The sequence below is a fragment of the Alligator sinensis genome, unplaced genomic scaffold (genome assembly GCF_000455745.1).
Source record: "Alligator sinensis unplaced genomic scaffold, ASM45574v1 scaffold781_1, whole genome shotgun sequence".
NCBI lineage: Eukaryota > Metazoa > Chordata > Crocodylia > Alligatoridae > Alligator > Alligator sinensis.
Window position 1 is genome coordinate 3,518,692 of NW_005841845.1, and position 12,994 is coordinate 3,531,685.

At 48.8% G+C, this 12,994-nt stretch overlaps 1 protein-coding gene across 2 annotated transcripts in view; it reads left to right on the top strand.

Annotated features, from left to right (window-relative positions):
• Positions 1–5,042, top strand: part of GPBP1L1 (GC-rich promoter binding protein 1 like 1) — a 19,576-nt gene extending 14,534 nt beyond the window's left edge. For both annotated transcript variants that reach the window (XM_025206583.1, XM_025206581.1), the window contains 4 exons: positions 406–564; positions 1,749–1,873; positions 3,781–3,883; positions 4,130–5,042. In XM_025206583.1, coding sequence (XP_025062368.1) covers positions 406–564; positions 1,749–1,873; positions 3,781–3,883; positions 4,130–4,276 — 534 coding nt within the window. In that variant the 3' untranslated portion in view covers positions 4,277–5,042. The remainder of the gene's footprint in view (positions 1–405; positions 565–1,748; positions 1,874–3,780; positions 3,884–4,129) is intronic.
• Positions 5,043–12,994: the final 7,952 nt, after the last annotated feature.

A 12,994-nucleotide genomic window follows, 5' to 3' on the forward strand; every position in this document is an offset into this window, starting at 1 on the left:
ATTCCTGCATCATTCCTGGCGGGGGCACTGAATTAACCTCAAGTGATGCCAGGACGGGTAGCTCACATCATCAGGCGGTGTATTAAGTGAGGAGCAAGACAAGTGTGATAGCTCCATGACAGCATGAGTTAAGAGGAGAAGAAACAGTGGCAGAACTGATGAAAAGGCTTGTTGGGAGACTCGCCTTCCAGGCTGGTGAGAGAAGGAGGAATCGATTTGGAACAGTGCAGCCAAGCACTCTGGAGGAGATCTGAAAGGAGATCTCTTGCAGGCAATTCAAGCAGATCAGGAGCTCTTGGTCACGGTATTAAAAGTTGCAAACAAAACCCAAACTATGAGCAGAGCCAGCTTTTCAGGAATGGATTAAAAAATGTTTCTAATGTGTGTTCCACCTTCTCTGTCCAGAGTCCTTCCAGCACCACCCCTCCCATTGAGATCACTTCTTCACGCTTGACAAAGCTGATGCGCCGTCCCACCGATAAGAAGAGCGAGTTCCTGAAGGCACTGAAAGATGACAGGAATGGGGAGATCACAGAGAACAGAGAATGTGACAAATTGGATGATGTAAGAAAACTGCCCCCTCTACTTCCCTGGGCATTGCATGTCGTAAGGATCTCTGCACAGAAACGATAGTCAGACCTTTACTTCAAGCAGGAGGGAACCTAATTCCAAGCGCTTGCCTCACAAATAGAGATGACTGCATCACTGCCAGCTAATCGCTTACTTAAAGAGAATTGTCAGTAATAGTTTAAATCCTGCTTCCTGGGCTGCAGTCACTAGGGGGAGAGAATACCGAATAGAAATGCAGGAGGGTTCAACATGTTGCATGTTGATGTGTGCCTACCCCACACCTCTTCTGTGCTTTTGTGTTACCCACACTTTTTAACCTTTTGTCTTAACATTTTTTATTGGGGGGTGGGGGGAAACTATTCATCATTTCTCTAAAATGGGGGTAGGGAATGTAACTGAGAGAAGCAGCTCTTACGTTGCCTCTCCTAGATCTGAAGTTGCTCATGGGCACTGTCCCTATAGTTGTACTTCCTTGCGAGTAAAGATGGTATACAGTGCACAGCAAAGGAGAGTGAATGAGAAAAGAAAACGTCAGATATTCGGCAAAGGAAAAGGGTGGTGTTTTTAGAATCACACGGTTCTGAGGCATTTTTCTGATGAACACTATCAATATTTAAAAGAATGTTCAACCACTTTCCAAATCTCCTTGCCAGTCTGCACTTAAATAGTACTTTTGGGACAGCATTTTACAACAGTGCTGTTCTCCTTTATGCTTCTGTGAATAAACTGCCCCTTTAGAAAATATGCCTTGTTCCAAAAGGGAAGCTGATTTGTAGCACTGGAGAAAGGTGCAGGAATGATGCTTTGGAGACCTGAAATGGTCCCTAAGAGCCACAGAACAAGCAGTAGCAGAGTAGACTTCCTCTCCACACCACTGGGTGAGTCCTGATGCAGATGGGTACTTCTTGTGATAGACGGGAGGAGTTCACTCTGCAGTATCCGCTCCTTGGTCTCTGCAGCCAGAAACAGCAGCTTGCGTTGTGGACTTCGGTCCACTTGAAATGGAACCAAAAGGCACGAAACTCGAGTCCATGTCAGGCAGCATCTACTTTTTCATGATAACCTAGACTCAGTTTTGAAGCAGTCACCGGAGATGAGTATTTGAGACTTTGATTTGGGCTGCGTGTATTGAAGGGCTGGTGTCTCATTGATGTGGTGCAGCTCCTGTTTTTCTTTAGGTGGAGGGCAGCAGCACACCAGAACCAAAGGAAAATTGGGAAGAGAATTGCCACCAGAACGGCCTTTCTCTCCCTTTGATGGAGAAGGGAGAGAATCTCTCTCATTCATTGGAAGCAGAACACAGGTGAGAAGACAACAGAAGAGGGTCTGTGGGGTGGAAGAGAGGTAATTTGCTGCTTTAAGTGGAAGGAAAGGAGATTCCTCTGCAGAGAACAAGTGTGGCTTGTGCTGTGCTGAAGGTGTGTGGGCTACAGAACAGTTAAGACATTGTAGAAAGCAAGATACAGGCATGAAATATTAGCCCCATTGGAGTCTGGTGTCAGGATTTCATCCAAATTCTGTTGTTCACCTGGCACTCTTCTAGCTCAGTTTCCATAAACCACCTAAGGGTGCCTGGATTTTTGGCTCTTTCCTAGAGCAGGCGAACCAGACAGAGCCTCTGGTCCTATTCCAGCTGACTTGCAGGTGGTTTCCAAATGTGGGTGGCAAGGCTTAGGGCAGGGGCGGGCAATTATTTTGAGCGGAGGACTGCTTACCCAGTTTTGGCAAGCTGTGGAGGGCTGCATGGGTAGCTCTGCCCCTTGACAGTGCCCCGCCCCCTGGTCGATATCTTGGGACTTGAAGTCCCACCCCCTTAACCTCTGACCTTTGCCACCGGACGTCCCTGCCCTTGCCCCTGGAAGTACTCCTTTGGGGAAGAGGGTTCGCCATCTTACGAAAAAAAAATTGTATACTAAAAATCAAACACTCATAATAATGTATTTTAATTTAATTTTTTTTAAAAAAGTCCTGATTTGTGTGTGTTTGTGCTGTATATGTAGAAGTGATTGCATAATAGCTCAAAATATAGTCTGACTTGTATATCATGTGGGGTGTGCAGGGGTGGGTGGGTCATCCGGGACCCCGCGCTCCTGCTGCCCCGCTGGTGCAGCCTCATGCTCCATCCAGCTGCCGTTGGCTGCCGCATGCCCGCTCACTCCCACCCCCACGGTACAGGCAGGGACGACTACAAGCAGCCCCGACCCCCCCGCACTCGCCCGTCCGGGCTGAGCAGTGGCAGTGGGGGACAAACTGCTGCTGAAGCAGAGGGAAGCACTCTGCCCCTGCCCCCCCCTCCCCACTGGGCAGTTCTTGCTGTGGCCGCCCGCCCGGAGCCCATGCTGCGCTAGGCTCCGATGCAGCTCCTTCACCACTGCTTGAGAGCTGCCCAACGCAGCTGCTCCACGCGGCCACTGCTGCCACGCTGGGCACCACAGAGCCGGCGGGGGAGGAGCCGCAGCCCAGACTCCGGTAGCAAACACTGCTCAGGAGCGGCGAGGAGGGGGGCGCTTTCCTCCGTCCCAGCAGCAGTTTGTGCCCAGTTTAGCCCAACGGGGAGCCCGGAGCCGGCACAGAGCCCAGGCTAGCAGCAGCGGCAGGGAACAACCTGCTGCTGAGCGGGGGAGGAAAGCGGCACCCCCCGGCCGCTGGCGCTTCCTGCAGCTTAGGACTTTGTCTCCTCTTCTCTTCGCATAGTGTCCCTATTGGATAGGTCCCTCATGTTTTTAAAACATGAAAAATCAGGGGGAAATTGTACATTGTGTCAAAGTGTAGATTTTCTTCGAGTAACCAAGAGCAGTGTGATCTAGTGATTTGAGCCAGGGTAACAGGGTTTGGGAAATGCTCAGGTCTAATGTTTTCAGCTGCCACGCATCCCCCCTTCAGTGTCCCTAAGAAAAATCATCCACCCACTCAGTCTTATCGTGGAAACAGGAAAGCTGAGGCAGTCTACCCGTTTGCCGGGCTGTGGATGATTAGAAATTTGTAAATGTTCATGTTGAGTAGGAAGTGTGTGATGCATACACCAGGCTTAGCAACAACAAAAAAAATATAGATTGTGCTTCCCAAATCTGGATGGCTAACTCCTGGAAGCATCCATCCCCGTTCAGTCACTCATGCATCTGATTAAAACCAATCCTGCTTTTTTTTTCTTGTGTTTCCTTTTAACCTTTTGACTTCTTTTTGTTTTTTTTAACCAAAAAAATGGACCAGATTATTAAAAGAAATGGGATGGCAGGAGTATCCTGAAAATGAAGAGAACTACCTTCCCCTCACTGAGGATGAGCTCAAAGAGTTCCAAGTTAAATCCGAGCAGGTATGTTAATGGCTGTGCTGGCTCTTCTCCCTCACCCCCATTGCACACCGAGTTCCTGCAACGAGTTTTTAGACTCCTGTTCTGTATGACAAAGTGGTAATAGGAAGTGTATCTTGATTTTCAAGTGATCATGAATCATCCATGGTGGAAAAAATACATATGTACAACTAGGATGGATATTGTCACTGACTGCTTATTCTTCACACTTCATCCTGGCTTCAACTTTCTTTCTCTTTTCCCCTCTAGCTAAGAAGAAATGGATTCGGGAAGAATGGATTTCTTCAGGGCCGCAGCTCCAGCCTGTTCTCCCAATGGAGAAGCACTTTTAAGACAGAGTTTGAGGACTCAGACACAGAAACTAGTAGCAGCGAAACTTCAGACGATGATGCCTGAAAGTGGGCACAAAAAAAAATTTAAAAAATGAATAACACCAACCCAATAAACTCAGTTCATAGTTCAACATGTGTTTGGGGTTGTATAAACTAAACAGAGTTTATTCTGTCTCCAGTCTGTTCAGTTTTTCTTTTGTTGTTGAATACTTCTTGCACAAGGGAAATAATCGTATCCCAAAGAAAAAAAGAAATTGGCTTGTTTAGCTTTTTCTTTTGGTTTTGCCCTAATGCTTAATAGAAGTTTGTGCAGCTAGCAGATTTTGACAGAAATCCCTTCTGGGGCAATGCACAAGTTCAGTCTTGTAAGCAGGATACAGGGGACTGATCTTTGCAACAACAAGCTTCTAATAATGCCGCCTGCATTGCATAATGTTGCGCGGTAACAATGTGCTAAAACAATCATTGTCAATGACAAAATGGCTATTGAAGTTCTAATTGTGTTAAATTAATGCTAATAACATGAGTTTTTTATTTTATTTTTTTGGCGGCTCGGGGAGCTTCATCACTTAACCAGGCGTTTGTGGTTTTCTTTTTTTTTGGGTACAGCTGTAAAATATTTGGATATAGGAATTGTTTGTGTTCTTCTTGCAGCCTTGATATTCAGGGTGGATTGTAAAATATAAATTTTTTGTGAGATTTCAAAGATTAAGATTATTTTGATAACATTATTTACAGATTTAAAAAAGTGACTATCACATTGAGTCTGTATGAGGGGAAAAACTACTGCATCAAAAAATAACTAACTTGGAATAAATATTTTGCATCAGTTTGCCAATTCTAATTGTCTTTCTTATGTAAGAGAAGATTTCCTGAAAGAGAGTTGCAGCTGTGGGGCTTTAGTAGCACCTGGAAGTAAATACTTTATTCTCCTGACTCTGTTTTTCCACTTGACAAACATTGCGTTTTGCTGTCATGCTTACGTTACAATAGCTAAAATATTCCTGCTTTATAAAGGGACAGCGAGGAGAGGACAGCCAGGCATGTAGCTGTTCTAAAACAAATGTAAAGAGAAGACTTCTACTTGGAGCTGCTTCAGTATGAGCATTTGCTTTCATTTCTTATTTCATACACTAGCTAGGCAAAGACTGCCTGGTTTGTCTGATCCTCATGTTCCAGTGCAGGTATCTGTTTTTACCACATGGCAAGGGAATTTGTACATTCAAAGATTTTTCCATTGAAACCTTTTTCACGAGGGCATTTCTATTAAGTTAAAAAGGATTTTTGCAGACAGCTTTTGTTTTAAGCCGTTTCTGTGTTTCCCGAGTTGAATGTGTACGCCGGCACCTTTGTTTGGGAAGCGTCAGCAGCAATCGCACGTTTTAAGTGTGGGTGGCAGATCAGGAAAGATGATCAGTATATTGGATATGAAATTCTAATTGCTCTGGTATAACATCATTTCTGATCAGCCTCGACCTGAACCATTAAGACCGCTACCAGTGCACTGATTAGTGACTTCCTTTTAGGTAGCTATTTGGAACCTGGAGGGCATTATCTGCTAAGTACCCTAAACTGCTGTCAGATTTGTGCCTCCTGGCGTGCTATTGCCCCTCTGTTATTGTAACAGTAATATGGATATATGAAATAAGAAGGCTGACGAAAGCATTTTTTTTATCCCTGTCACATTGGAACCAGTCTTCAGCCTAGTGGCTCTAGTTGTTGTTCTCTAGTCATCCATTAATTGCTTCTCTTAATGAACTAGTTCCTTTTGTGGGATTTAAGTGTTAAAGCTCTTCAAGACGTGAGGCCATCTACATGGAAGTTGTGCCAGTTTAATGTAAGATGTGGGTTGTTTTTTTTTAAAATACCCTATTTTTTATAATGATGTTAAAAAGTGTGGACCTTGTTTTGGTATAAATAAGCTTATTTAAATCTACTGAGAGCAGAACTAAGCTAAGTATCAATACTGCATTCAAACCAAAATGAGCGTCTACATGCGCTGGTCTCGTTTAATGTCTTTAAAATCAATGTCACGTAACCTCCGCAGTTTCTGCACACAGGCAAGGCTCTAGGCAGATAACTAAGCGTTCAGGAAACTCAAGAGAAGAAGTTTGAGCAGACAACAGCTTCCTTTATATAATGCTGGGGGGGGGGTGTCCATTTTTTTTCCCAATGTGGTGAGTTAATTTTATCCGTTCACAACCTCTCTGTCACATGCCCAGAATTACCTGCATTAGCTTACATTTTCTTCCTCCACACTACAGCATGGTGACTCGTGGAGGTTATCTTCAGATGCACTAACTGAGCAAACCTGCTTCCTCAGCAGCCTGTAGACAGCAAGCGAGGAGATGGGTGATAAGAGCAGCCTGTTCGCCAGAGGGTTGTAGAGTATCTGTGCAGGATCAGGTCACCCAGTCGAGGAAGGCAGGAGTGAGCACTGCGCAGAACTGATGAGCGTTTACAGAGGTAGGCATTAGAGCATACGAAGGGGGGGTGGACTCAGGCGGTGGTTGAGGGTGTAGCGGAGATGCTCAAACTGAGTAGCTGGGAAAATAAGGTGCCAGTGGGGAGGGTGAGCTGCTTCACCCTCCCGTCGTCCCAATGGCAGGTTTGGTGCATGCATATTTAGCAGCGAGTTAGATACTAAAGATGAGCCTGCAGGGTGCAAGGCTAGCAGCTTACCAGTGTGCCAGCTTTTGGGGCGAGTGATGGGTAGCTCACCAGTGTCTCCATGAGCAGCATTTGCTTAAATGAATTATTGTAGGGCCCCAGGCAAATGCTGTACGAGATGTGATGTGAGCAGTACACAAGGGAAGAGAGTCTGAAGAGGATGAAATGAAATGAGATGCACTGGGTATCCCTAAGAAACAGGTGCAGTGACCTCACCCCGGCTTGGTCCACCCCAGGACAGCTGTTGTGGGCCTGGTAGTTCCTTCTAGCCCCAGTCCTACACAGACATACAACCTGCTTAGAGGGTTGCATCATGTATCAGGCTGCTGATACATGCATCAATCCCTTGATGCTAGAGGGCAAGACCTACATAGCTTCCCTGGACTATAAGCAGCCGCTAGAGCCCGGCACGCTGAGTCAATCAATGGGTGAGGGCAGGAATGAACTGGTCCGATTCATTTCTGCCCTCAACAGTACATAGGTGAATCAAGCCATGTCATTCCCATGCTGAAGGAGGTTTTACTCTGGGGTAAGGTTGCCAGCAACTGATTTCCACGATGATGCATGTTCTTTTGGAGGACCCGTCGTGCAGCTTTTCCACGAGCGTTTATTCCCCTGCTGCTGAAGTGCTCCTTTAACTCATAGGTGCTTGAGAGCAGGTTTGTTCTGAAATATGAAACAGGGCTTTATGGCACAGTGTACATGTTTGGGGCCTGTTGTACCATTGCCACAGAAAACTACAAGGCAGGCTGCTTACTGGCCTCTTCCATCATGTTCCTTGTGATCCCATCCAGGCCTGTCCATCCTCTGTGGGCCCCTGCAGCATCAGTTGACACAGCAGAACCTGGGTGGCCATTGGGGATCTTATTCTGGATGCTGCTTTTTGCACTAAGTCACTTGTGCACAAAGTTGATATCCAACTTGTTGGGGTGGGCACTGGAAATCGGGCTTGTCATTGAAAACTGCCCCACGGCACAGGATTTTCTGTGGGCTGCTTCAATCCTGTTAGACCAAAATACTCTGGGAATAGTGGACTCTGTGGAGCAGACTTCGCTGAGAAATGGCTGTGAAGCTTTCCTTTGCATGTCTGTTTAGAAAGGGGCTCCATCCCCTGAAGCTGGCGAAGATTTTATTAACCCTTCTCTCCTATTTTTGCTATGCCCAAACCTCACAGGGGCAGAGCCCTGCACACGGGCCGTTCTTGTCCTGTGCAGCAAGCAAGGATGTTTGCTTGGTCTCATTTCTGGACATTCGTTTCATTTACAAGGGTGCAGGCACCATCTTTACACCCCCTCCCTTTGGTGCCCAGAGCCCTCTGAAAAGTCCCTAAAATCAGATCCATAGGGATTTGGTTGGTCTGTATGCTGCACCTGCCCCTGCTGTCCCACGTCACAAATCCCCGCCCTGCCCAATGCAGGCACACACAAGCCACCACCATGGCAATGCTGCCCTCGCTACCCAGCCCGGCTTGTCTGCAATGTCCTTTTGCCTGCGAAGCGGGCCCCACCCCATTACCAACATAGCAACTACAGCTCCAAGCCCAGCTCTGGCTTGAGAGCCAGCCGTGCTGCCAAACAGGTCAGTCCTTAAATCTCTCTCTCTCTCTCACTCCTGGAACAATGTGTTATAATGATCCCAAGTCCTTGAACTTGGGGAGCTTGCTGGGCTGCTGTGCCCCTTGTCAGGACAAGGAGGGGTTTGCCCACTAGTTGCTTCGAGTCTTGACACACGGAGAACAAAAAAGAGGGTAAGGTCACAGCAGAAACCCCCCTCGCAGGTCTTGCAGAGCAGGGTCAGCAGCTACATGGGGAAGCCCCATAAGCATTTACCTGCCTCAGGGTCTGGGCTGGAGAATCAGATGGCTAGACAATCGCTCTCTCTTTCCTCTGCCCGAATCAAAGGATGTCCCTGCTAACATTGTCTCCTCTGGTGTCTCTGTCTCCTTAGGGCTCCCTTCTCCTGCCTGTCACCCTCCGTCTCCAGCCCCGAGGTCCAGCTCCCACGGCCAGGACTCAGACTCACTAAAGCTAGAATCCCAGCCCTGCTGCCAAGTCCCTTTGTAGTCTAAAGTAGGTCATAAAGTCTCTTAGGGCCTCGGTTTTCCCGTTTCAAATTGGGGAATAATGAGAGCTAGTGGCAACGGCATGCTGCCTCTTGGGGTAGCAGGGTTACGCTGTCAATTTGAGGACCAAAATAGCCATCTAAATGCCGGTCGTCCTTCATTTATTCGATGTTTCCCTGGTGTAGGTATTTGGAGCGGCTCTGACCCGCGGATCAGCCGTCACATGAGAGTTGGGCAGTCGGGGACTTCCCGCCACACTCGGGATGGACGTGGGGATCTTCCGCTGCCCGAGCTGCGACATGGGCTTCCGCTCCCGGCCTCTGCTGGAGAAGCACGTGGAGAAGTTCTGCATCGGGGGCCGAGCAGCGAGCGACTCCCTCGTTCCCAACTCCAGATACCCCGAGCGGCAGGGACGCCAGGGCAGGAAGGAGCCGAGAAAGCCGGAGACACCCAGCGACACGGTAACCAAAGGCAGGGCAGCCCTTCCCGAGTCCTGGGCTGGCTGGTGGGGGTGTCGATTGTGGCATTTCCCCAGCCCTTAGTGGGAAGGGCAGGGAGGACCAGCTTGCAGCAAAGACTTTCTGTCCCCGGTGTTTAAGTGAAGCAGCTATCGGTCAGTCTAGTGTGTCCGCAGGAGAGCTGAGACCCCAGGGCAACATGCAGGATATGTTGTGGGTATTTCTACTACAGTTTTGCCTCCAGGCCTCAGTTAACACTGGAGCCCTGTTGTGTGTACCCATAGAGAGAGACCCCCTGCTCCAGTGCACTCTCTCCCACCCTACGCATCTCCCTTCTCATTAGGGCAGGCTCTAAGCCCAGAAGAGATCATTCGATCCTCTAATCTCCCTAGCTGTATGAATATACAGCACCTAGCACACTGCGGAGCACATACACTCTTAGTGCTGTTGTGGAGGCATCTAGCTCTGGGAGAAGGCTGCCCCCAGCTCATTGCAGGCTTCCTCACCCACGTGGAGGAAGGTGCCTTTAGGAGCACATCCAGCATCACGCTCGGCTGCTCCTCCCCTCACCTGGCTCTTGGCAGCGAGCGTGAGCCTGGCACGGACCTGCCCTGGAAAGAACCGTTCACTCCCCAACAGAAATGGCCTCTTGCCAATGGCTTGGACGCCGAGGCACTAGGAGACGGACGGCTGCGTGCAAACAGGCAGCTGAGCCAGCCCGGACCCCTAACGTTTCATTGCCAACCTGCCAGCCTTTGAACCCTGGGCTGGGCCCTGCACTGGGGTAGGTGTGACGATGCAGGAGCTTCCAGTGCAAGCGTTTCCTTTGCACACTCACATCCCTGATTCTGCAGTCCAGTGGGGCTTCCCACCCCAAAGCCCTGTGAAAATGCCACTGCCAAGTAATTCACACCGCTCCCCAGGGACCCCATAACATATCTGTGTTCCCATTGCGGACGGTAACTTGTGGCATCTGCCATGCCTTCCCAGGGCAGAGAGGACCGAGGGTCACACCTGGTCACTTTTGGGGGGCTCACTGCAAAAGATGCTTTTTGCTGATGTCAAACCAAATCGGAGTCCAGCGTGGGTGTGATGTAAGCATGTCGGTAGACTACGAAATTGCCACCTCCCCTCCCAGATAACGGAGACCTGTGTTGGAGGCTCCTGGTCTGGTGTTCAAAACACTGGCCCGAAAGTCTTCAGTTCCCCGTGCATCTAATCTAATCTGGCTGGCTGGCTCCCATCACCACGGTATCCAAGTACTGGATAACATGGGGTTGTGTATTTGACTAGTCCAATAAAGTTCAGACAACTGACCAGTCAAGTATCGCTCAGAGATTGTAAAAGAATTGCTAATAGGCCCAAATAATACACAGAAAAAGCACAAATTTTCCATAAAAAAAGTGTTAAAAAAAAAAACAAAAAAACCCCCCAAAAACCAAACCAATAAAAAGTCGTATTTCATAGATTTCATAGACATTAGGGCCTGAAGAAAACAACAAAAAAAAGTAACTTTTTTGTAAAATTGCTAATAATCTTTGACCAGTCAAAAATACGTAGTCAACTGGCCATCTTGCCTAGTGTGGAACCATTCAACAAATGGATTTGGTGGTTTATTTAATTTGAATATATTTTATTGTACCTTCTCCTGGGGCATTGGAGGTTTGGGGTTAGGAAGAAGGTTACAGGGGCTGGGGACGCAGTTTGTGTGCTGCAGTCACCCAGACACCTCTCAAGTAGTCGGTCCCCAGCGCTGTGTGGGCCCTGCGCTCTCCTGGTCTCTGTCTGCGGTGCTCAGTTCAGTCTTCATAGATTTCATAGACATCAGGGCTGGAAGGGACCTCGGAAGATCATCGAGTCCAGCCCCCTGCCCAAAGGGCAGGAAGTCAGCTGGGGTCATAGGATCCCAGCAAGATAAGCATCCAGTTTCATCTTGAAGGTGTTCAATGTAGGCGCTTGAACCACCTCCGGCGGCAGGCTGTTCCAGACCTTGGGGGCTCAGACAGTAAAGAAGTTCTTCCTTATGTCCAGCCTGAAACGATCTTGAAGTAGTTTGTGACCATTCGACCTCGTCATCCCTTGGGGCGCTCTGGTGAACAAACGTTCCCCCAGATGCTGGTGGTCACCCCTGATAAACTTGTAGGTGGCCACCAGATCACCCCTGAGCCTGCGCTTTTCCAGGCTAAAGAGCCCCAGGGCTCTCAGCCTGTCATCGTAGGGTCTGCTTCCCTGACCTCTGATCATGCGCGTGGCTCTTCTCTGGACTCTCTCAAGCTTCTCCACATCCTTTTTGAATTGTGGAGCCCAAAACTGGAAGCAGTACTCCAGCTGCGGCCTCACTAAGGCCGAGTACAGGGGGAGAATGACGTCCCGGGATTTGCTTGAGAAGCATCTATGGATGCAAGCCAGCGTTTTGGTCGCTTTACTAGCCGCCGCATCGCATTGCAGGCTCATGTTCATCTTGTGGTCAATGATGACCCCCAAGTCTCTTTCTTCCATAGTGCTAGCCAACATAGCACTGCCGAGCCTATAAGGATGCTGCGGGTTTTTTTTCCCAAGGTGGAGAACCTTGCATTTATCGGCGTTGAACACCATCAGATTCTCGTCCGCCCACTTGCTGAGCCTGTCCAGGTCAGCCTGGATAACCTGCCTGTCTTCTGGTGTGGATGCTTTGCCCCAAAGTTTGGTGTCATCGGCGAACTTGGCCAGTTCTGATCGCTTCTGACTCCAGTGTCCACATCATTAATGAAGATGTTGAACAGTATGGGTCCAAGGACAGAGCCTTGGGGGACCCCACTGGTCACAGGACACCACGATGAGTGACTTCCATCGATTACTACCCTCTGGGTCCGACCCCGGAGCCAATTTTCCAGCCAGTGGATCGTGGAGGACCCAAGGCGACAATTGGCCAGTTTCTCCAAGAGGCGATCATGGGACACCAGATCGAAGGCTTTTTTGAAGTCAAGATATATGACATCAATCTCTTCTCCCTTGTCCAGGTGATAGGTCACCTGGTCGTAGAAGGAAATGAGATTGGTCAAGCAAGACCTACCCGCAACAAACCCGTGCTGGCTATCCCTTAAGATGTTGGCGTCGGCCAGTCCATTAAGGATGGCCTCTTTAATAAACTTTTCTAAGATCTTCCCTGGGATAGAAGTCAGGCTGATGGGCCTATAGTTAGCCGGATCCACTTTCCTCCCTTTCTTGAAGATAGGCACCACATTGGCCTTCTTCCAGTCTTCGGGCGCTACACCAGAGCGCCAAGAGTGTTCAAAGATCCGTGCTAGAGGCTGGGCTATGATGCTCGCCAGCTCCTTGAGTACCCTGGGGTGAAGATTGTCAGGGCCAGCTGACTTGAAGGTATCCAGCTTCTCAAGATGTTCCTTCACAAAGTCAGCATTAATGGAGGGCAGGGGATCACCCTCACCCGGACTTCCCGGCCCTGTAGCGGGCATGGGCGTCCCATGGGACTGATGAAAGACTGACGCAAAGTACCTATTTAATAGGTACTTTGCTAGCAGGATCCTGAGCACAGGGCCATATCATCTGACCCATGGGGCTTGGGAATTTGGTCGTGGAGGAGTAGTGTCAG